General features: G+C 39.4%; 2 protein-coding genes and 1 long non-coding RNA gene across 14 annotated transcripts in view; all 3 read right to left on the bottom strand.

Moving 5' to 3' along the window:
• LOC110831238 (uncharacterized) overlaps window positions 1-545 on the bottom strand; it is a 71,544-nt gene extending 70,999 nt beyond the window's left edge. For both annotated transcript variants that reach the window (XR_002543515.2, XR_015532501.1), the window contains exon 1: window positions 456-545. This is a non-coding gene — a long non-coding RNA (uncharacterized LOC110831238). The remainder of the gene's footprint in view (window positions 1-455) is intronic.
• Hr4 (nuclear hormone receptor 4) overlaps window positions 1-12,749 on the bottom strand; it is a 206,375-nt gene extending 193,626 nt beyond the window's left edge. The window contains exon 1 of one of the 3 annotated variants that reach the window (XM_087340088.1): window positions 12,607-12,749. In XM_087340088.1, coding sequence (XP_087196214.1) covers window positions 12,607-12,736 — 130 coding nt within the window. In that variant the 5' untranslated portion in view covers window positions 12,737-12,749. Of the gene's footprint in view, window positions 1-2,369; window positions 3,270-12,606 lie in introns of those variants that run through there. The other 2 variants (XM_087340085.1, XM_087340086.1) reach the window with 2 other exon arrangements.
• Window positions 12,750-15,053: 2,304 nt separating this feature from the next.
• The window catches only part of Marf (Mitochondrial assembly regulatory factor), a 24,062-nt gene continuing 13,989 nt past the window's right edge, over window positions 15,054-25,126 (bottom strand). For 6 of the 9 annotated variants that reach the window (XM_087340093.1, XM_087340090.1, XM_087340092.1 and 3 more), the window contains 7 exons: window positions 24,203-24,356; window positions 23,445-23,761; window positions 22,641-22,848; window positions 21,844-22,067; window positions 20,742-20,918; window positions 20,239-20,435; window positions 15,054-17,437 (listed from right to left, as the gene is read on the bottom strand). In XM_087340093.1, coding sequence (XP_087196219.1) covers window positions 17,233-17,437; window positions 20,239-20,435; window positions 20,742-20,918; window positions 21,844-22,067; window positions 22,641-22,848; window positions 23,445-23,761; window positions 24,203-24,356 — 1,482 coding nt within the window. In that variant the 3' untranslated portion in view covers window positions 15,054-17,232. Of the gene's footprint in view, window positions 17,438-17,900; window positions 20,044-20,238; window positions 20,436-20,741; window positions 20,919-21,843; window positions 22,068-22,640; window positions 22,849-23,444; window positions 23,762-24,202; window positions 24,357-25,126 lie in introns of those variants that run through there. The other 3 variants (XM_087340096.1, XM_087340097.1, XM_087340098.1) reach the window with 3 other exon arrangements.

Raw genomic sequence — 25,126 nt, 5'->3', positions numbered from 1 at the left:
TCACCTCAATGGTATTAGAACATAAAATATACGTATTAGACATGACTCCGACCGCACTAGAAAATGTCTTCCTTCAACTTCGCAGTCTATAGAACGTACACTTTCAAGTGCGTTTTAACCCGTCCGTCAAGACTGTTAAGAAATTCTGCTCTGAGATGACGAGCATTATTACGTCTTGTCAACATTTCTTTATTAATTTATTAATTACAGACATACTCTCTAATAAAACTTATATGTTTCGAAAAAACAATGGCGTATCTGCCTAAATATGCCAGAGTTAAAACGCAGTTCCTTTTAAAAAATCTCATGGCTGTCTAACCTCTCCAGAATTATGGACACACTCACTCTTTCTTACTAAATCGAGGTCCACCGAATTGAAGTGAGGACATTTTAATAAAACTTCATTTCAATTAATTACAATAATAGGCAAATAAGTCCACATATTACTCACTTACTGTCTTCAACACAGACTGCAGTCTTCTGGGTTGTAGCACCGTGTAGTATGGGAGTAGTTTGCCAACGTCTCAGAGGTCCTTCCTGTCTCCATCTAAGACTACACGGTGCTACAACCCAGAAGACAGGCGTCTTCGTACTTACAGCCCCGAGGACTTCAAATCCTTCTCGTCAACAAATATGTTGATTTGCTATTTTTATTAGCTATTCGCTTAAAACATAAATTTTGGCTTATTATCAATTTTTTCATCACATATATTGACATAATATTACAAAAATTAAGTAAGTAGACCGCCCAGAACACAAGGGCGACAGGCAGATTATGAATCCCAAGCCTAAAGTATTTTATTTTGAGTTGCATTAAAGTTTGAGATCGTAAAAGGTTATCATCTTCTTTTGCATTTATGGTTAATAGTTTAGGGCAAGGGCTGACATTATCTGGAGCTGAATTTAATTAACAGAAAACCAACGCTGTTTTTAATGCCCGCTGTTTGCAACGAATCGTTGACCTAGTTTACATAAAATGTATAATCAAGGAAACAAACAAAATAATTTCTATAATTTTATTTTGTATAAGGTGATAGGTCGGCATAAACAGGAAGAAACAAATATTTTATATGCAGAGCCCACCGAAATTTAACCGCGCCGTGGATTATATGATTAAGAAGAGATCAATCAACAAATAAGAGGTAAGACATCATGGGAAGTGGGAAGTCACATCTGAGCAGACAGGCGCAGAACGTTCATGTTAACCGTGTTACCTCGGCTTACATTATAAAAAAAAACCACATTCATAGTTCAGTGGAACACCATAGCATGGCTGGCTGCAGCTGGCTAACGATGCATTTTATCTAATCGATTTTGTTGTGTCCCAGTAAGTGTATATAGAGTGTCACTGAATCGTGAACGTTTTGACAGAACAGAACACCGCTGACATGGTTAACACGAACCCTCCGTTCCTGGAGTAGACCCGATACCTCATTTTAGAACGTCACCACTAGTTATGTTCCTGGAATCTGAAAGCGAACCTCGCACTCTCTGTAGGTCAAAATTATTCCGCTGGCAATTTACGCCTTTACATAGGTTGTTGCGGAAACTAACCAAAGCGATGGAATTATTTTTAAAACAACTGGGGCAAAAACGGATAGTACCTAAACTTAGTTGCAGTAAACTTGAATTAAAACATAGAAATGCGTTCATAACTGGCATTTCATGCTCCACGCCTACCATACAGAGGCACGAGGTAGACATATTAGAAGTTATCCAAGTTTAGAAACGAGAGATGATTCACACAGTACAGCATAGTATAGATCATAGCTTACAATTCTTTTTCCTCAATTTGAACGACACGGAAATAGGAGACAGGAGTATATGGCCTTATAATGGAATCCATCTACCAGGAGAGAAAAAAGTGACATGGCTGGTGGTCCCTCTGCCCACCTAACGGGACCCTTATATTCCCCTCCTTGGGCTCCCTACCTCATTGTCATTAACCCACATAACTGTACAGAGCGTAGAGCCAATAGGAGGCTTGCTAAGAACGGAACAACGCAATGCCTTCCTAACCTATTTTCGCTATTCTTTGAACATCTTTCCCTTCAACACCTGGCTTTATTTTGCATACAATAACGAACAAAAGGTACTTCCTTGCAATGTAACTCCGTTAACTGTCCGAACGAATTTTATTCTTCTTGGAACAACAGAAAGGAAACTATGTTACAGTAAGAAAACTCGGTAAATGCAAGAGAAGGAATAAAATTGAACTTAAACACAGTCACACTGGACAAGTCTTGATTCTAATAGAACTCTTAAATCTATATTCACTACTAATATTTTAATATAAAAACGAAATAAATTGGTCTATTCATTGCGATACATATTTGTCAGCACAAATGGCAATATTATGTTTTACTCACATTTTTAAATCCTGTCAATGACAATTGCACTGCAAGAAAATAATTCCTGGTTCAGGGCCCATAATATCCACACACCCCTCAACAGTCCCGCCAGCAGTCACCGAACCATGTGACAGCACAGTTTAATTTCACGTTCACTTGAATGAAAAATTGTATATTCACTGTTTCACCGTGTACAAGCATAAAAAAGGTTTCACTTTTTGCACTTTCTACGCTCCTTGTCCGTCACAGAGATCATCCACGCGAAACCCAAAAGTAGCACAACCGTTATGGGAAAAGTGACAGTGGAACAGAAAGGGTTCCTTTATACTAAACGGTATAATCCTTTTATATTAATCGGTTCGTATAACAGAACAAATTTAGCACGCTGACACAGTCCATAAAGACAATAATACTCATTTCCTGCTAATAAACATTTTCAACGTAACATTTTGAAACAGCTGAGTCCGTTCTGAAATCGACACATCACAATAAGAAGAGTTCTGAAAATGAATGATGACTGAAATTTGCATCACTGGACATGCCCAGGTTACTAAAACTCTGAACTGTAAAAATACGTCCTTGATCACGTCAGCCGTCGAATTCGTGAATGCAGGGTTCCACCATGTGCAATCGTTTGCGTTTGGTTTCGTTCCGAGGAGTCGTTGACCTCTCTCGTCTACTATAGACTATTTCTCGAATGCGCTGGAGTTGAAGAAGGGGGGGAGTTACGGTGAGTCTTTTACTATGCCAACCCTCCCCCCTCCCGGTGTAAAAATAGTGCTACTACGAAACAAACGCAAATAATGAGCGTTACACCGAAGGAATGATTGTAAGACAGTGCAAATCGGATGGAAGGAACAGTCAGCCAGACCCCTCAAACGTACAGATCGTTCAAACAATTTTATTCCCGTAAATCATACGTGTTGTTTCTATACACACAAATTTCAGACGTATCCTTCCGCGACATGTAAATTCAGAATGGCGGCAAAGTTCAAACTCATCTGAGCCGAGTGGCCGGTGTGGCATATACTAAGTGGATGGGAGACAGCGCTTGTGCGCATGCCAGGAAATAACAAGGGACATTCCCCTCCCCGCACTGGGATGATGATGCGACCGGCTCGGCACGGCCCAGCTACCCCATTTTCGGACGGCAGTGTTACACGATGTAGCACTAATACACGCAAGTAGCAGCAGTAGTAATAATAGTAGTGGTAGTGGTAGTGACTTGTATTCTTTTTTAATTCTGTGGTGGAAAGCCATAAGATATGTGCACTGGTGCTAGTTTTTGAATAAGGGGTTAAATGAACTTCTAGTGGTGCCCTCTGCCAGGAACATATGACATGTGCAAAAGAAAGCTTTATAAAGCCATACTTTGTACTATACTCAATTAAAACTTCGCAGCCTGAAAAACTGATATTAATTGCATAACTTTAAAAAAGACCTTCTGTATAATATTATGGCTTTCAACTACAGTAAAACCCCTCAAATTGGACAGCCCTTTATATTGGACACTTTTAATTGGAGCCTGAGAATATCCTATAATTTGACATGTCGACAATACCCTATATCTTGGACACCCCTTTTGTTCTAAGTTGGACAGGTTCATGCACTTAGTTTCAATGCTTTTCAGGGAAAGTTTTTCAGTTACATATTTTGTTATTTTGAATTTCTGACTGAAGAATGCCTCCTCTCTGGACATTGAACCCATCATTGGAATGCATTGCAAGTGTTAAACTATTCTTTTGCTGAACCCTTAGCTGGACTACAGTATTGCAGAAGACACAGCTTTAACTCCATCAGTACTGTACTTGCATTTCAGTTCAGACTGTGTTAACAGAAATGAAATTTTTCTTTTTGCGATGGGGAAGCGAAAATTGGTGGAATTAACTTTAGAAAATATTGTTGAGGCTGGGGTGTAATGTGCAATGCATGGGAGTGCGCCTCAAATATTATTATTAATACTATTGTCATTAATTCTTAATTCAAGTAAGCCTACAGTAATTAGTGTATGTAAGTAAATAGATTATATTGTCATTAGACCACAATCTGATTTTTCTATTTCCTTCTATCTTGGACAACTCTGTAAGTTGGACACATTTTCGTGGAACCCCAAGTGTCCAACTTAGAGAGGTTTGATTGTACATTATTATTATATTTTTAAGCCATCTTACTGGTATCATATCCTCCAGCCAGGGTCAAACTACGTCCCTAGTCGTCACGTAGTAGGCTTGAATTCTGTAAAATACTAAATTAATTAAAACGTTATGTCTTCTCAAGATGTATGCTGTTTCTAGAATGATCATGCTTTATAGTTCTACGCTAAAATGTTTCTCGGGGATATTAACAAAATACATTTGAAATTATCATGTTAAGCTTCTGGTTGCAAATAATTATCGGTTTCTATGTTAAGATTTAAAATTTTCATGGCGAACGAATGCTACAAAATTGTTTCGGGCAATCAACCTAGGCGAGTGGCCAGCTTGGCGTTCCGGCTGCTTTGAACCCTGGTGTTACAACTGTCTAGTATGTGGGCTTCACACACATACGCACTTACATGGGCACGAAACATTAAGAAATTTAACGTCTGCACGGCCAACAAAATGCTTAAAAATAACATAAAACTACAACAAGTTAGGAAATATACACATGGCGTAAAGATTCTGGCGTTCGAAAGAATGTGACCTTTGACCTCCGAAAATGGAGCCAGCTAGGTCGAAGTTATCTGGGGGTCAATGGCTTTGTGCGGAATGGGTGATGACGTAACCGCAAAGGGCCCACCCTCGCGGAATTCCCAAGGTAACTTGTGGATTGCACACCCAGACACTTCCGCGCGCAAAGTGCGTGTGTCTTCGTGGAAAGAGTGGCTTTCTGCTGATCGATGTTAACAACAGTTGGAGTGTGTCGACAATATATTTTACTACATCTGTAAAAAGTACTGTTGCACCAGTGGCGACTTTATAAGAAAGCAACTTAAATACTAATCACTAGAGCACTCCAGTTTAGTTGAGGGCTGAACACGTTTTGGGTTTGATCCAAGCGTTGCCAGTAAAATAAAAACAAAAATACAACAAAATCCGTTTCGAAAAAGTAGCAGCCGATCATTCAAGACAAGAACAGAGGCGTCAAAAACATCACGTCTATTAAGTAAATGTAGCCTCAAAAAATCAATAGCGTGCTCTGTATTTCATGTTGTATCATGCTGTAGGCCAGTCAGGTCGAATAGCAGGCGAAGTTAAGTCAGGCCGTATCGAGGACCTAACTGGAAACTCCTATATCAGCGAAAAACAACGCAGAGGAAGCAGATGTCATTTGTGCTTAGCGTCTGATGACCCTGGAACACATGATGACGTTTTACTTCTGTGACGTCACTTATCTTAGTCGTGTGTCGTGATAATTCTGGTTCAGTGGCGCCGCTTAAAAAGTGGCTGCCTCAATTTGTAAGTGAATTTGCTGCAAATTGAGTGTTTGATCGATGCATTACGTACGCCTAATACATCAATAAGTGACCAAACTAAACTAACTCCACAGATCAGAGTCCTTCTTAAGATTGAACTGACTTATGCAGAATGTGTATCATTGGTGGCGCGAAAACGTCATTTCGGTCCAATCAGCTATTTGGATAAGTGATAATTAACCAATTCCATGGAACAGGACACTCCTTGAAAAGATGATGGTCGATCAGTCAAAAAATTTCCTACCTTCATTATCATTTTAGTGAAGAATCCTCCATCGGCCCCTATCCTGAGCAGATAAATCCAGTCAACGCCCTCTTTCAGTCTATTTCCAAAAATCCATTTTCGTTCAATTACCTAATCTACACTTAGGTCTTTTAAGATGCCCCTGCAGACTTTCGAATCGAAATTTTCTTCGCTTTTCTCATTGCCCTCATGCGTGCTATGTACCCACGTCGTTCAATCCTTTATGATATGATCACCCTGGTAACTAAGATGGCCGTCTTCTGGGTTGTTGCGCCGTGTAGTCTATTAGAAGTTTACCGACGTTTCAGAGGTCCTTGCTGCCTCCATCATCAATGCGCTTCCACGGCGTGTAGTGAAACAGGTTTTCTTTACTTGCCTAAACGTGCAAGAGATAGAGGAATTTGCTGATCTGACGTTTTTCCTGCACACGCGTAACTTGTCTGTAGGACTGGAAATTGACAGTTCAGTTCAATAAACCCAGCGCATACCAACATGTTCAATAACAAATCGAAATCAGAAGTGCGTGGTCGGCGGCGTATCAAAATTACGAAGTTCCGTTTAAGTCCCTATATTAAGAGGAAGGTTCAGTACTGTATTAACGCACAGTTAAAACAGAGCACAAATCGAGCAGTGACATCTGAGAATCGGTTTACCCTGTTTGAATCTCGGCCGTGAACATGTTATGACTAGGGTTACAGTTTCTCCTGAGTCCCTCCAGGCAAACGCTACGAAATAGGTTACGGTCGCCTTCTTCCAAATCCTTAGCTACCAACCATTCATGACTGGTTACTGACCGACTGTTACAGCTACAACTGGACGTGAAATGCTTCTTGTAGACATCCTAATCCGTGTCTTGGCTTCGCCGGTTATAGATAGATGTCTTCTAGATGTAAAGATAGAAAATTTAGGAAAGGAGATATCACACCTTGGGTTCTACTCGCACAGGACAACACAAATACGCATGTCCAAAGCAGGATTTGAACCGGAGAATACTGCTTTCGAAGAGTGCGAGGCTTGTTAAACTATAGTTACCTGTTTGGAATAAGAATCACAGAATAATTTGGGCAGATGCTACATGGAGGGCATTCACCTGACCTGCGTGCGACTGATTTTCTTTTTACCAAAATTGCGAAGCAAATGTTATCGTTCGTGTGGTGTGTGTGTTTAAATGTATGTGGGAATACGACTTGTCTATGTTTTTTCCTTACTACAGTGATGTGCTTTCTTTATTAAGAACAGGGAATGTTATCGTACGCCTGAATTATCGGTCAATGAACTGCGAACTTCAGGGTCCTTGAGATCGAGAGAGCCTTTCGAACTACAAACAATGCGACTATTCCAATGTCAGAGAGACGCATTCTTCTTTCAAACAGCTGGGACGCAGAAACGAAAACACACAACACAAACTTCTAAAAACTTGGTCCGTCAACTTAGGCATCTTCGAACGGTTCGAAGTTCGCTTGAGAACTCCAAGAAATTAATTGAGTTTCTCTGTACACGAATGAATATAAGAAAAACAGGAAGGAAAGAAACAAATACAAACGCAAATGGGACGAAAGAAACATAAAAGACAGAAAGAATGAAAGGCGAAAAAAGAGGAGAAAGGAAACAAGTCAGGAAATGTATGCACAGCCTAACAATTCCAGAGTGCTCGCTCTATTATTAAAAACAAATTTCAATTCGTCAGCCCTAACTTCAGGAGATGGGGCGAATTAACAAGGATTTTCAACAACAGTTTTCGACTAATTAAACGACACAAAAATAATTACCTCGAAAAACCTTAAGACATTAGGAAGCAGCGCACTGAACATAGACTGTGTGCTTCATTTTCGACCACAACTCTTGTTTGAAAGATTTTTCGCTCCAATAAACAGGCTACAAGCGACTTACGTTCAAGATGAGCAGGTGCAAAGTGTCCGTCTTGTTGTCCGAGTTTAATCGTTTAAAACCCGGTAATAACTACAAGTGCCGCCTGCTTTACTAATCAATAATTCTGCAGTTTACCCTACAGAGAGTTACAATTACAGGTTTCATATGAGTCTCAGAATAAAAAGCGATTATTTCCTTAAACAGCATTAATAATCTGATTTTGTAAAAAAAGTATTACGTCATGTTTGAGGTATGAAGTGAATGTTTAACAACCAAGACGAGCTTCGGCTTCACAGAGCAGAGCAAAGCTGGAACGAGGAACGAGCAAAAAGTTAACAGGTCTCCAACGCTGACGGACAGACATAGCAAAGCTAATACGCGCATTTTTGCAACTTCGGTGCGAACGCGCTTAAAAGAAGAGAAAAGGAAGGAGGGTGGCTAGATCTTACAAGAGGCTACAGTTCTTCCAAAACGTCGGTACTAATTCTTCAGCACGCAATGGGCAGTGATGACTGTAAAAATCTCATGTGTTTCTTAAGCATTTTTATGCTGTAAAAACTGATAATGGAGGCAGCAATCACCTCTGAAACTTCGGTAGTCTTCTACCAGACTGTGCGGTGGCGCAACAACCAAGACGACAGCAATCTTCGCACTGGTCACCGAGAACCTCAATTCTCACTAAATATTGGCCAGCTGAGCAACTATTAGTGTCACAAGAAGAATGTTTCTGTAAGAAGTTGATTGCTTTCATTATCGTAGAAAAGGGGAAACATTCCATTTAGTTCCTGATAAAAGAACAGGCTTACGTATTTTTTGAAGAATACTTTTATGATAAATATAAAGTAAAATCAATCCAGTAACATCTACTGGAAGTGAATAAAATGAGTTTACTTTCATTCGAAATGTTAACACTCAATCGGTATTTTAAAAATCTGTAGTGGACCCAAATCGACTTTCTCATACCCGTTTTAAGCATAGCTAGCATAAATAAAAATTGAAATGGGATTCAAAAACTTGCATATCCGCCACAAATCTCGATTTATATTTCTGCACTTTGATTGCAGTAGTTACATAGTTACATAACACGTATGAGAAATTCGCGTCTGTATTAATGGTGTCAATATCACAGCGGTATTATTTTCAATTTGTTCACCTCTGGTCCACGCAGTACTCAACTGCCGGCCTATGATCAATTTTCTTTTATCCGGGAAGAACATTTATAATAATAACTTCTGTCAAATGCGTGTTTTAATTTATTCTGGTAAAAGTTGAGGTGGCAGGTAATCTAAATGCAGATGACTCATGCACAAGGTCATCATACCATTGTCATAGCCACTGCTCACTTCCGAGGAACTGCAATTGGATTCTATCTTCTTTCGTTCTGCACTCAGCAGCTGCCATTCCTTGCACATGTCAATAAATGGAGTTCTGATTAAATAAATTCACCGTTTTAATTAATTATCTGGAAAAGTTAAACAATAATTTTTTGTTGGATTTTTAATGCTAACGCAAAAATTGCTCTGGGATAACAAACACGGTCAGAAAGACGCACGGTATTGTTACCATTAGCCTGTATTTTCTTATGTAATAATGAACAGACCTACGGACAGTTACTTTTCTCCGAAGACCTGGTGAGGATATTTGAAGTTGATTGCAGGTCGGAGAACCTCGATAAAATTATCTGCAGTTCAAAATTGTTTGCACCAACTAAACACAGGCCTACTTTATAGATGCACCAAAAAATATTAAAGCAACATTATTAATAACTAGTTCAGACACGATATTCCGAACTATGGTTTATGTTTTAAGAATGCCAAGACACATTAAACCGATTTTGAAATGGGGGCTATATGACTTTTGACGCATGGTTGCAGTAAATGAAAATAGTAAACTTTTTTGCAGAATCAAAAACTTGTGTTACCTTAAAAATTTCTATTTTAATTTTAATTATTTTTGTTATTATAAACTTTATACTTTATAAGCCTACCATATATCAGACAACAGAAATTTATACATGACCGTATTACGAATATCTGAGTAATGACACATTCGAACAGCTTTACTTTTTTAGTGTGTCCAATTCCATCATGTAAATTTCATTGTATTCATCAGACCCTTGACTTAAGAAAAATGTTAAGAAACAGCTAATATTTCGGCCTCGCAGAGAAACAGCAGCTCATAGGAAATAGAAACTAATGCATGGAAATACGGAAACGAGACGTGATGATACGAACTGCATCGATATTGAAAGTAACTTACGTTAATCGATTACGTAATAAAATATGAAGCAGACGATTAAATAAATCCGTTAGGCCTATCAGTGAAATAGGAGATGCGATTTAGTAGACATAACGAAAGAACAAAATAACGTACACATACGCTCCAGGCGGAAAGTAAATGAGGCCAAGGAACAGACAGGAAGTAACAAGATTATGGGGAAAGTTGCCTAATGATGACCTTCATAATTTGTACCCTTCACCAAATATTACGGTAACCAAATTAAAGAGTATGAGATATGCAGGATATGAACCACACATTTCTTTTCTTCTTCTTCTTCTATCTGTGGCTCTACAACCCTGTGAGGCTATTGGTCGCCTCATTTCGGCATTTATGAGTAGTGAGTGACCAGCCCACTGCCTCTGCACAATTTCTACTCAATCCTGATTTGTCTGCTAAAGCCATCTAGCAGAGAATCAGGAAATACATGGATGAGAAATGACCGCTGAATTTTGCTTACGAAACACCTCGTTCATGCTCGTAAGAACCACACATGTAGGAGATAAAAATTTCGCTATACAAAATTGTTATCGGGAATGTTAAAATGCGTCAATTATTATATTAATGCGAAACTGGGAGGATAATATTAAAAAGAATCTTAAGAGAAACAGGAGATGATGGCGTGGAATGGATTGAACTGACTCAATATAGAATCCTGTGAACACGGTAATAAACCATGGGGTTACATAAAATTGCGAGATTTCTTTACGAGCCCAACAGCTATCATCAGCTTCTCAAGAACTCTGTTCAGTCAGGAATACACGGAAAAATAAGCTTTACTCCTGAATCTCTGGATGGAACTCTGGGAACTTTAAAATTATCATGCAAGTTGAAGACTTGACTAAAATGTTAATGAAAACATGGGTAATCATGGTCTAATGCAGCATATAATGACAATTAGTTGCTGCAGAACGGTGCACTGTGGCTTTTGGCCTACTCACGCAGTGGCTCAACACAATGAGCGAGGTCACCGAGGGAAAATGAAGCCAGGGACAGTCGAAGTGGAAAATGTTCGTACTTCCTATTAACCATTGTTGATATCATTTTGTACTTTTGAATGAAATTAATTTTGAAATCTGTCCTACTGGAAAATTCCAAATGAAAATCACGAACGGAAATGTGACGGCCGCTGCAGATTCTGGTTACAAGTTACAGAACCATGTGGATCAGGTCTCAGCTTACAATTTACTAGAAGTTATTAGCGAGTGATTATCAGATTGTTTCAACTGCAGTAGCACAGTACACAGACCAATTCCTTGGTTAATAAATTGTGCGCCACATAAAATCCTAAGATTTATAATCGTATGCACAATAACCCGCCACCGGACCCTAACCTGAGCTACATAAATTCAGTCGACTCATGTCCTGTTCCTTTAAGATTAATTTTAATATCATCCCGCATACGCCTATGTCTACCAAGTATCTTTCCGACAAACACTTTGCATTCCTCATCTCCCACACCTCGTCTTCCTCGACTAGAAGAACCTAATAATGTCTGAAGAGTAGTCTACAAACTGCACGACACAGAACATCAAAACGTCATACAACAAAGGTCATGCCAATAATGTGAAAGAAAATGACCGACAAATTCTGAGTTACGGCGGTGATTATCTCAAAAAGAGAGACAAGGGTAGCTTCGTAATATTTGAAATATTGGGTGAAAAAAAGAGAGAGAAAGCTGGAAATGTATTAGCCGAACACAAACGAAAATAGAATGAGAAAGTAAATTGATCACAATGACAGCTTCCAAAATATCAAAAAGCAAACTTGACCTTTCACCGCCAACAGCATGGAGGGACGAGGAATGACCTCGGTAAAATTGGGAACAGGAACAAATGTAATGGTTTCTCCTTTAAGCGGATCTTAGTTTAACAGTCACCTTTATATTCGACACTAACTAACCAGCTAACTAACTCTATGCAGTAGGGCTCTTCTTGAGAAGCTGACAGTTGCTCAGCTAGCCAAGAAAAGATCCAGGAACGTAGAAAGTAGTCCTACTTTCCAGACGTATTCTTTGCGACTTCATTATGTCCCACGTTGGTTCATCTCCATTCAATGCAAATACAAACTGCGTCTTATAGTTTCAAAGATGACCACTAACATTACCGCACCTAACTACACATTATTTCTTGTACTACCTTAAATATTCACCATAACAAACACAATTTTTAAATACAAGTTCTAACTACTCATTTTCATTTTAACCTTGATTAAATTAAACTCTCTCAACAACCCGAACAATTGAAGATAAGCATGCGGTAGGAGAGACGGGCACGGTACCCATTTACATGCATTCCCTTTGAGAAAAAACAAAAACAAAAAAGCGTATTAGTATTTTACAATGATCAAAGATGTGTAGTAGCTCACAGTTTTGACGACGAATTACAAGCCTGTTCAATACTGACACTTACCGATCCTCACGTTTATTTGACGACGTTTTTTCAACTGCGGATGTTGGAATGCCTCAGTCATGACAACCAGTAACCTATCACTCTCACGTGTACAAAACTGAGTAGAGCGAAGCGATATCAATAAACGCATCTGCTCCCTGTTAGCCGTTGTAGGTACTAATAACAGACCAGCGTTCGTTCAAGCTATGACAAACATGGACATACTGCATTAGATACAAGTTAACAGGTAGGCAACTTAATTCATTGCGAAAGGAGTGAAGACAGACGAATCAATGTATATGTGAATAACATAGTTTCAGAGAAGGTACAACTTTCCTTTTGAAAGATTTGGTTTAAGGTTACAAACGTGAGAGACCTAGGTGCACAAGTTAATTTAAATAGGATGCGGCCTGGATTGAACTAGTGCCCGATAGGATTGTGGCGGGCTGTTGTGAACGCGTAATTAATTTCAGCGTTCCATAAAGGGCAGGATTTATAACCAGCTGAGAGAACCTAAGTTTTTCTGTGTGTCTGCTTCCGAGTTAGTTACTTTCTGGGTTGGCTACATACATCAGGCTGATATACTGGACAAACATCAATTCTTATATTGCAGGACACTTATGTAAAATGGATGGCAATGGACTGGATGACCTGGGTTTGATTCCTACAAGAAACTGAGGGTGCATGTCAACACTACATACCACCTCTAGAGGCCCATCAGTCTACAACTAATGTGTTCAGGGGGCCAGAGCATAAAGCTACCATTCACAACCAAGATCAAGAATGCATGAAGCTTCAACCTATTCACCCATCCTTCCCATGTCTTCATGGTATAAAATTTCAACATACAGATAAATTTAATTCAAATGAACATGTTATAGTTATATGCAATCATCCTATTATGGAAATGATTAACCTGGTCTACCTGCACCAAACAAATTATAGATCGCTCATTTTTGTAGTTTATTACAAAGTCAACCGATACAATGCAAGCAACACATTTCTGCTTTTTGATACTGAAACTTGTAAAGGCAGTCACTATTTGATGTTGTCTTATACATAAAAAACATTCATTGCAATAAATGTAAGAATATGATATGGGCCCAATAAGATTGTTTCTGTAGCAGGTTCTAAAGAAGGAACCTGGACAGAACTTATGACCTCATGACAAATAAGACTGTTACGAGGTGCGATCGGAAAGTTTCAAGACTGCGCCTATAAAAACCCGTACACTTATCTCAGGTATTAAATTCATTCATCACCCTCGAAGTAGTTCCCCTGGGAGTGAACACAACGATCCCAGCGCCGCTGCCAAGCCTGGAAGCATCCCTGGAAATCTTTCTTTGTCAGCCTGTCAAGCACCATCTGCGATTCTGCCTGAATCTCTTCTATCGTCTCAAATCTCCTTCCCTTTAGCTGAATTTTCATCTTTGGGAAGAGGAAGAAGTCACACGGCGAATAAGGAGGGTGCGGGATGACGGCCATGGTGTTTGAGGCCAAAAACTGCCGAACTTTGAGGGCGGTGTGCGCTAGCGCGTTGTCATGATGCGTCGCATGTGGAGTTCTTCCTTTAGAATCAGCTGACAGGTCCCATAGCCTATCCCAACAATGTCGCACAAGTCGTTGATGGTACGACGTCGATCTTCGTGAATGGCCTGTCGAATCTTCGTAACATTTTCGGGCGTTGTGCTCAAAGATGGTCGTCCAGAACGCTCGTCATCATCGACAGAGGTTCGGCCATTTTTAAAACGTGAATGCCACACAAAAGTTTGTGCACGACCCATTGCGGACTCCCCAAATGCTTGCTTTAGCATTTCATAGGTTTCCGTAGCCGTTTTGGCGAGTCTTTGGCAAAATTTGATGCACACGCCATTCCGAAATCGCAGGAGGGTCGGTGTAATGCACTACCAAAACGCCCGTAACTAAGAAACAAATGCTAATTCGATGATGCCGGCTGGCACACTGATTCACTATGAATGTAGGCCGCACCCCCTAGCGGCAGAAGCTCGTACTACATCAGGTTCGCCCTCTATTGACACAGTCTTGAAACTTTCCGACCGCACCTCGTATTTCTATGTAATCCACAACATGAGTTTTGATAAGCTGTCAGCATGAAGTGTTGTATACTACACTATCCATTACTATGCAGTTATGTGTAATGCATGCAGATGACAATGGTTGATTTGTCCTGCCATCCTAAAAATTGCCCTTTAACTATTTCTCAATTTTAAATGGTGGCAAAAGTAAAGCTGTAGTAGGTCTGGGATTTAAATACTCCATGCAGAAAGTGTTATATTCCTGTAGCTAATGATTATATAGGTAGCCAAAGACTTATTAATGAAGAATGAGCAGATTGTAAATAAAAAGCTACAGATAAAGATGACTTCTTAATGTAGGAGACATTCTCCAGCGTCACAACAGTATAGAAGGGTCCAGCAAAAATGCTTTTTGAAAAGTAGCAAGCTTGATAGTATATGTAAATATTTTTAATCTCTGAATATATACATAAGCTTTACAGGGCCACAGAATTTTCATATTTTCACAAGTAGCCACCTGACTAGATGTAGAACATAGCCTTATACACTACCTGATCAAAAGTATCCGGACACCTACGCGAAACTGTCCTCTAAGTGTCCCTCGGATTTACTGCCCAGTAGTGGACATTAATACGGGGTGAGTCCACCCTTGGCATTTATTACAGCTCTAACTCTGCGGGGGAGACTGTCTACCAGGTGTTGGAATGTCGCCGGGGGAATGGCTGACCATTCTTCCTGCAACGCTGTAGCAAGCGTAGTTAGTGATGTGGGTCGTTGGGGTCTGGCGCGCAGTCGCCTTTCTAGTTCGTCCCAGAGGTGTTCAATAGGATTGAGATCGGGGCTCTGGGCTGGCCAGTCCATTCCGGAACCTTATTGTCCGCAAACCACTCACGAACAGACCTCGCTTTATGGCAGGGAGCATTGTCATGCTGAAACACACAGTTATCATCTCTGAACTGGTCTTCTATCGTAGACAACACGCAACTGGTCAAAATGTCCTTATATCCTTCCGCCTTTAACGTGCTCCGTAGTATTACGAGAGGACCAAGTCCCTTCCATGAAAAACACCCCCACACTGTCACCCCACCTCTGCCGAATTTCACTGTGGGCACTATACAGGCCGGAATGTAGCATTCACCTAGCATTCGCCACACCCAAACCCTCCCATCGGACTGCCACATGGTATAGCGTGATTCATCACTCCAAATCACGCGTCTCCAGTCGTCCACAGCCCAGTGGCGGCACTCTTTACACCACTGAAAGCGGCGCTTAGCGTTCACAGGCGAAATGTGCGGTTTATGGGCAGGTGCCTGGGCTTTGAACCCCAGTCCTCGTAACTCCCGGCGCACAGTCATGGTGCTAGGGCACAATTAGTGGCACTGCGGAATTCATGGGTGATGGTATCACACGATGACATACGATTTTCCCATACCACCTTCTTCAATACTCAACGGTCCCTGTCAGTCAACACACGTGGTCTACCCGGCCGTGATTTTGTTGTGGTTGTGTCTTCCCGTTTCCACTTCACAATCACGTCCCCGACAGTCGACTTGGGCAACTTGAGAAGGGCGGAAATGGCCCTGACGGATTGCTTACTGACGTGGCAACCAATAACCATACCACGTTCGAAGTCACTGAACTCCCTTGCTCCACCCATTCTGTCGGTATCGCGTAGCACTAAACATCGAGCCCTCTGCCTCCTTTTATAGCAGCAGCGGCGGTAGTAGTGATATCTAGGCTCGAGTTTACGTTTACAGAGGGGTGTCCGGATACTTTTGACCAGGCAGTGTATATTATAAAATATTGAAAATTGATGTTTATGTTAGATAAATTTTAAACGGACAGATCGTACATTACTGTTTATACAAATTAATACAAGTATATTTATCACTACAAATGTATTTGGAGTACCAAGTTACTGAATTTGCCATCATAAATCTGCTCTAACCTAAAAGTCACATATACTACAATATAAGATACATTTTATACATAACTTTGAATACAGTATTCACTGTACTGAGTCCTGTCCACTATCAAAATTTTAAACCTTCTGGAAAGTCACTTCAATTCCATACTACATATTCATGAAGAAATCATAACAGTTTTCTACATACAAATCAACATTTCAATAAAGCTGCTTAACTTTGTAACAACGCCATAAGACACTGCATCAAGAGTTTAAAACTCAAATATTCTTTTTAGACCTCTGTCCATTTATAACATCTAATTTATGAATTTGTATTTATTTATGTAATAGTACTGCAGATAATCGACAAACCACCTCATTATTAAGTTAATATTTTGTTAGAATTAGTAAAGTACATTATCCTTTGTGGTCTATGCTAAAAAACAATGAACATTGCAATCCACAGTGATCATTAGTTCACTGAAGTTGTGATGATGTGAATTAACCATCAAAATTATGATTACTTTTTCAGGGCGGGGAAGGGAGAAAAAAATTATATCCTGCGACGTTATTCATTCTTGCCTATTAAGATTTACAAAATTGTGATACTTCTAGCAACTTAAAACTTCCATTTTAGCTACTGGTCACACGAACACAGCCTCTGCTATGGTTTACAAGATGTTATGTTTGGTCATAAGCACTAGCTTAGTCACGCACTTTTAAATATGCATCAACAAACATTTCTAGCTCCTTTGCTATGTAGTTAGCTTTGTTCCGCAGAACTTTGGCTGAATTAGCTGCCTCTTCCAACTGCCTTACTTCTTTCTCCAATGTTTTGATCTCTACATCCATGTGATTGGTGGCTTCATCAACAAGTTGACACAACCGTGCGAAAGTGCTTGACAACTCCCTGTACAAAGTAAAGTTGGTTACTGCAACCGAGTCAGTGTTTCCAATGATGATTAGGTATTATTGTTAAACTGCAATACTCCAAAGTTATTCACCTTAACATTTGGATTATGACATTTGATTTCCAGTGGTATTAAAGGTACTGCCAGATTTAAATTGAAATTAATTACGTTGAAATACAATGGATCAAAAAATAAATTGCACTTATTACATTTTTAAATTAGAAACTTCAAACAGAGACTAGAACTTTAGAAATGAATCCCTTTATCAAGATGAAGTTTTGAAACAACATACCTTCATAATAAGCAGATTCATTTATGTTTGCATATAATTATTGTGAACACTTAATAAATTTCAATGATTTTTCATTTGAAATATTCATTGCTCAGAAAAATAAGACACAAACTTTACAAATGATCTGTACATAGCAAGGTGTTGCTATGATGTTATCAGATCTTGCCTGTTGTGTCCAACTATGCTGTAAATGAAAAGATTATAAAGATATCCGTCCTCTGGGTTATTGCGCTGTGTAGTCTGGTCGATGTTAACCAACGTTTCAGAGGTCATACTGCCTCCGTCATCAGGGCGATGAATATGCCAATAGGGTGTGAGGAGTTGGATTTATAGGCAGGGAAGTGAAAGGTGTAGCCTGCCCCGAGCCAATGGGAGCAGGTATGGGAGTGGACCAATGGTAGCACGTGGGCGAGAGTGGGAGAGGGAGAGAAAGTAGAGAGAGAAAGGTGAGTTTGGTTGTATGGATAAGGGCCCTGAAAAGGGCCGAGTTAGTGGTCTGGTTGGTTCTGGCGGCGCACTCTTGCTCGTTCTCGGAGTCCTCTTAGTGTGTGGATAAGAGGCTTCCAGGACCGGCTCAGGTGAAGTCCATCTTCCCTGTTAAAGTTATCAGGATGAAGTTCGATCTCGATGGCTTCCCTGATTAACCGATCCATGTAGCCGGTTTTTGAGGAGAGGATAGAAGTGTCCTCTAACTGTATGTTGTGTTCCAAGTTGAAGCGGTGTTCAGCAACCGCAGATTTCTCGGGCTGCCCGAGCCGGATGTGGCGTTCGTGCTCCTTGATCCTGGCCTCAACGGAACGGCCTGTCTGGCCGATGTAGACTTTTCCGCACTCGCAGGGAACTCTGTATACGCCAGGCGTCTTCAGTCCTAGGTCGTCCTTTACCGGCCGGAGAAAACTGGGAATTTTCTTTGGCGGAAGACCAACAGACTTGATGTCGTGCCTGGCCAGCAACCTGCTTATGCGGTTGAAGGTCGTCCCGACGTAGGGCAGGAAGGCAACCGAGGCTGGTTTTCCAGTAGGCGGTGGCAGCCTCGCAGGCGGATTGAGAGCTTTCTGAATCGACCAGACTACACAGCGCAATAACCCAGAAGACAGATATCTTCATACTCACCGCTGTGAGAACCTCAAGTCTTACAAAAGATTATCAGTTATGTCACATCACCTAAACATCTCTGTTGATGAATGCTCTTTCTTGACAATTCATAAAAGAATAATAAAAATACTTTTATAAGTCACATTGTATTGTGTATTATTATTTCATGGCATTTTGTCTTTCTTCCACTCTGCATTTCAATTTAATTCCTTAAGCCACACTTCAATACACTGGAAGCAGTTTAACAATTCTTTATTTTTCCTCGAATGTGCATGATATTACCACTCAATGAGGCATGAGATTAGAAACACAACACAGCAAGTTAGTTTCAAAGCTGCCAAAATAGAAACTCAGTCTATTTTATTCCTTCTGGGAGGATGACTTATTGGTTTCAAGACAGATGACACATGTCATAGTTAGTGTCATGTGTTCTGTGAGGAACACACATGCAAAGAATAAAAGTCTGTAAAGTATTTAGAATACAATGTTGGCAGTATAGTTGAAGACAGGACATGCATGACTGCTACAAGATAGCCACTCATCGCACTGTGACAAGGCCTACAAGGATAACAAAAATGTAGACATGGATAGTTTTTCTGTCCTCCTGACTTATTTGTTGATTTGAATACCAAGACAATGAAATGCTAAGAAATGTCTGACCAAACTGAAAAGGAATGCTGCAAATATTTTCATCCCACTGCTTCATAACTGCTGAGCTACTATGACCTCAGATTGCTGCATAGGGAAGAACAACCAATTTCATCAGTCAACCAACATGATGTGACATAAAACTCAGTGAGCATTAGCTTGCAGAAGGCAGTGTCACATATATTGTGAAAAACAAAGGAATTAGTAGGGCAAGATTCAAATGTCCTACATGCAGTGAATGAATAAGGGGTGGCTGTCTAATCACCAAGACCATGTATGTTCTATTGAGCAGTCTCTTGAATGTTTAGTCTTCTAGCAGTCTTTCACCTCAGACAAAGTGTGAAACTTTGCTCAGTGGGGCCTGTGGTACTTGGTTTCACAAAGTGTGATCCCAAATGGCAAAATCTTGACTCAGCTAAGGCCTAACAGCCACAGAAGCTGCTTCTTTGTGAATGTAAATGTTTTCTTAATAATCTAAAAGCAGATTAAACTTTGATAATATAGAGTTGGTTGCTTGTCTTTTGTTTCCTCGGTATGATAATTCTGGAAGGTTACGATCCCAGCATAAGCCTGTAGGGACAGAAGAAAGCCACAAAAAAAGGCCAGTCTTCCCTTTATAATCAAAAAGTGAACATGCAGCTCATTACCATACCTGCATGGGTTCCACATAAACAAATGCTTTCATAACAGTAACTATTCTGAATTCATCCACATTCAAACATTACGTAATGCAGATTATTGTCATTCAGATAAAAAAAAACTTACTGTTGGACTTGGTGGCTGCAGTTGGCAGACGTCAAGTCAACGATTAACCGTAATTTCTTTGTTGCGTGGGCAACATACTGGTGTTTGAATGACCGTTCCTTGGCTTTGTGGGTCCATGTCAGACGTTCATACAGATATATGCAACCATAGACAGCACCTGTGATGAGAATTAATCTCCATCCAACTGTCTTCAGCATCTATATATAATCAGCAAACAGAAACAGCAGTTTATTACAACCACAGATTCACACTTTTTATTTGGTAAATATCTTGTAGTTATTGTTAACTTTCCATTTTTAATACTGATCACGTATCCTGTAGTAAAATATATAGGCTTTCCGACAAGTCTGGGGCCAGGACATCTCACAGACTGCGTACTGAAATCTAAATGCGGATTCCAAGTATTGTGCTATGTTTGACACTTGTGTACCACAGCACTGCATTTTCATTTGTCTTATATACTCCATTCAATTCACGTTATTCCCTCTATAAATACAACTTACAAATCCTGCAACTAGAAGTCCACCCATTGTTCCCTGTGAGCCAGTGGAAGCCAATGCTATCCTTGAGGCCATTGCTATCCTTGAAGCCATACTTGATTCATCATCTAAACTACTTGAAGGTCCCTTAATGTGCGGAACATCAACATTTTCTGAAGGTGACATCAAATCACGTGGAATCTGTAAAATAAAATCACATTTATTACAAGAATGTTCCTATTCCATGCAACAGTCTTTGTAATTATTGACTTATAAATACTATTTTTTACATGATTTATAAGAATGATTATGAATTACTGCCATACAAAATTTAAAATTTCTAGCTCAAACGGTTCATCGGGTTTTGTTCTTAACAAAACACTGAAAGAATATAATTGTATGCAGCTGACACTTATTTTGCATTCTACATATGGCCCTGAAACAATGCATGGTAACCAAAAATGAAATTAATTTAAAAATTTGCCCCTGGTGATAAAGTAGTCAGAGGAGATACAGCTCCACACATTCTTGACTTCAGCATTATGTGTGAATGGTCAGCTTCACACCTTGACCTCATACCCCTAGTACCCATCAAATAGGAGGCTGGATTACCTCTAGAACCAGTCTAGTTGATGTGGCAAAGAGAAAATCTCTGCCATTGTTGATAATTGAACCAGCCTGTCCAGCCCATAGTCTTAGTCACTATACTGACTGAGCTGTCCCAAGCCATTAACTAATTTGTTTAAGATGTGCAACTTTTGTCGAGGTAATTTTTGTTTAAATGTTCTCTTCTTTTCCCCTATGTCATTTTCACATTTGTGGGACAACTTTTGCATAGGAATCTTCAACTGCATCTGCCCATTCTTGTATTTTATCTATCATCTTCTCCTCTCTGCACCTCTCTTAACTTGGAATACCCACTGTGTGCTTGGTCTGTCTATATGTCACAGAGGTGAAGGAAATATTGAGGGAGAGAACTTATTAGACATATGTAACAGAAATGATTGGGTGATTTGTAAATGTTGTTTAAAAAAAGGAAAATCCCCAAGATAACATATGAGGTGGAATGAGAAAAAATTTTAAACCATGCTAACACCAATTACAGTAAAGTTTGCAACATACATACCCGCTGTGAGTAGTTTGCTATTGCAAGACTGCTTGCTTTCTTGCCAGCAAACCTCGAGATGATAGATGTAAGGCCCCAAGAGAATCTAAACTCCAAATCCTCATGGAAATCAGCACATAGGTTGTCACAATTCAAGCGATATAAAATCTCGAAAGGTTCTCGTCGAGGCAAAACATTAAGGGAAACTTGCTTCTTGTCTGCTGGTAGAAGAGCTGACATTCGTTCTACAAACAAAAGGACACAAACCTTTCCATATCAAATGATTACAAACATGCTAGATGGATTTAAAATTATATTTATGATCACTAAAAATTCTGTATTTCAAATCACCATATCAGGGCTTATACAGCTTATGTGAAAGATATTGTTAAGTCTACTGTTGCATATTGTATATTCACATGTACAGCATTTAGTGCTACCCATATCCGATCAGATCAGATTTTTTTATGCAAGACAGAGTGCAAGTGGTGTTTCGAGAAATATGGTATCTAGAAGAGGGATGGTATATGGGATGAATTTCATTTCCTCTCACCCCAGGATGTTTAAAATAACATGAAAATAATCTTCTTAATAAAAAACTTGATTTCCAAAGATGATTTTGTAATCAAAGAAACAACATTCATCACAACAGCATAGTTGCTTTATTAACGTATGAAATAAAATATAGTTTCTGAAAAAATTATTTTATAAAAAATCTCTTCCCCTCCATCTTGAATCCTATACATGATACTGGCTTACACTATAAAATTTATACAAGTTTTATATTTGAAATGGAAAATACAGGACTTATTCATTACCTGCCATTTCACGCTGACTGTTCTCGATATTCATTGAAAGTGCTGTGGAAAGCCTGGCACGGAGGTTACTACCCAACCCATTTTCGACATGGAGATGTAGCTCTTTCTTATACACATTTAGAACAAGTTGTTCAGGGTAGAACGGCAAATTAAACTCATCCACCAGTACAGCCAAGCGACGGATCTCTTCACTTAATGCTTTGGACACCTGACCTTACAGAAATCTTGCATTAAAAAGATATGTTTCTCCAGTATGCACTATTTAGCTCATTCTACTTATTACATCTATCTATTCTATTAGCAGCTTAACCCAGTAGTGGGTCACTGCCACCTCCTTTTGGAGGTTTCATAGTCTTTAAAGAGTGCATTTATGAGTAGTGTGTGACCAGCCCACTGACTGATTTATTATTTATGTTTATCTCTGCATGTAGTGGTATCCAACTACATCACATATTCTCACATAATTAACTTTACAAACATCTCAGAGATTCTATGCAGCTTGTAAGTAAAATAAACAGCAATTAAACAAACACAACTTACTGCAAAATGCATAGAATGCCATCATGTTACATGCACAGTTGACATAAGATACACAACTGTGCTGTGCTCATAATGTTCAGCTAGGATATGAAGAACGAATGTAACCAACTACATGGAGCAAAGCCTTTCTTCAGCCTAGTCATTCCATCAATTTTATGAAATCAAAGGTCTGTTATCATGCTCACAAGAGCCCACAACTGATGTAAAATATGACAAAATCCAGTCATATAGATCCCTATGAAATAACTTCTATATATAACTCACCCTTTGTTCAACATCTTCAACCATTCGCCGTATCTTGTCTTTCATTTCCTGAGTAATAAGTAATAGCTGCTGCTCAGTGAAGTTCAGTTTGTCATGAACTTCTTTCTTTGCTATAGTTTTCTCTCTCCTTAGCTGCTGTGCCTGATCATATGCCCCATCCATAATTGAACGTATTTCTGAAACAATAAGCCTTCCTCGCTGCGAATGTTGCTCAAACTTTGTCCTCACTGCTGACTTTGATATGCATTCTTCAAACTTTCTTTCAAAGTCTTGGAATTCAAAGTATCGGTTTGGGAAGCCATCTGCTAATGCACCACCTATGACAAAAATAATTATATTTAAATTTCTATCAACATTAAGAGACAGAGAGAATGTTAGGATTTTCTCTCATGGCATCAGGGAAGTTTTATACATCAAGTCCTTTTGAAGAAAAGGGCAGATATTAACATATTTGTTATTTAATGTGTTCCCTATAATCTATATTCCCATGACAGTACTCTTGTGTAGTGTCATACAGACTTCATGCAATCTCTTCCATTTCCCTCCACAAAATATTTCACATATTACCATTGAAAGGTAATATAGTGATGTAATACATAGCGATTCAAAAGACCTTGCACCTGTAAGAACACAAATATATTTCTCATGGTTAACTTACAATTACAAGAAGCTAAGATCACTGTAACATGACACAATGTGTGTGCCATCTATGGCATGTGCAAAGGGACTTTTGAATAAACCTGTAGTTTTATTCTTACTATGGGCAGGTTGGCCTTTTTGTTCCTGCAGACGAGCCTGCAATGCCTCTTTGGCTGACACGAAGAAGATCCTTTCATTTGCCTCCTTCTGTGTACACACCTTCAATTCCTTGACCAAAAAGTCAACGCCTCGTTCCATATGCTGTACCCGAACCTGCAAGAATATATTCCAACATTTGGGAAACAAAATAAAAATTACACAATCTAATGAAATTGCCACAATGCAGCACATATATCTAAACACAAATAAGATGAAACATTCTTGCTTTGATATGTCAAAGACTACTGGTAGTAATGTTCTGCAACAGAATGGATCTTAATGATGTGATGTGAAGCAATGCATACATTTTTTAAATCATATACCATAAATGTAATTAAACTTCTTTACAGACCAGTTATATTTCCTTGATGCACAAACTTATGACAGCATAAACTAGTTAACAGCACAGCAGATTCTTTCAAGAGATGCTAATAGCTGTTCAGCTAGTCAGGACACTCCGGGCCTTCCAGAACCTAAGCTTCAATATGTGTACACACAACAGTACATCACCAGTCCCTATCCTAAGATATATGAGTATGGTTCACTCCTTCCAGTCTATTTCTTTAAGTTAAATTTTAATATTATCCTTCTATCTATGTCGAGAGCTTCCAACTAGATTCTTCCCTACAGGCTTCCCAACCAAAAATTCGTATGCATTTCTCATTCCCCATCCATGCTACATGCCTCACAAATCTCATCCTCCTTGATTTAATCAAGCATTAGATACATAAAAATATAATTCTTTTTGAACATGCTATAAAAATTGAGGAGAACTGTATCACTTTCATCTTCAGGTTAGAAGGGTGGCCTGACTCACTTTTAGCCTGAAGGTGGAAGCAATACATTCCTTCAAAACAGTAGTATCACCTACAAGGCTACACACT

This window comes from Zootermopsis nevadensis, unplaced genomic scaffold, assembly GCF_977971745.1.
Source record: "Zootermopsis nevadensis isolate Lab colony 2312 unplaced genomic scaffold, Znev_1.0 Znev_ptg000061l, whole genome shotgun sequence".
NCBI lineage: Eukaryota > Metazoa > Arthropoda > Insecta > Blattodea > Termopsidae > Zootermopsis > Zootermopsis nevadensis.
The sequence above is the reverse complement of the archived record's forward strand: the minus strand, read 5'-3'. Positions and strand labels throughout refer to the sequence as shown.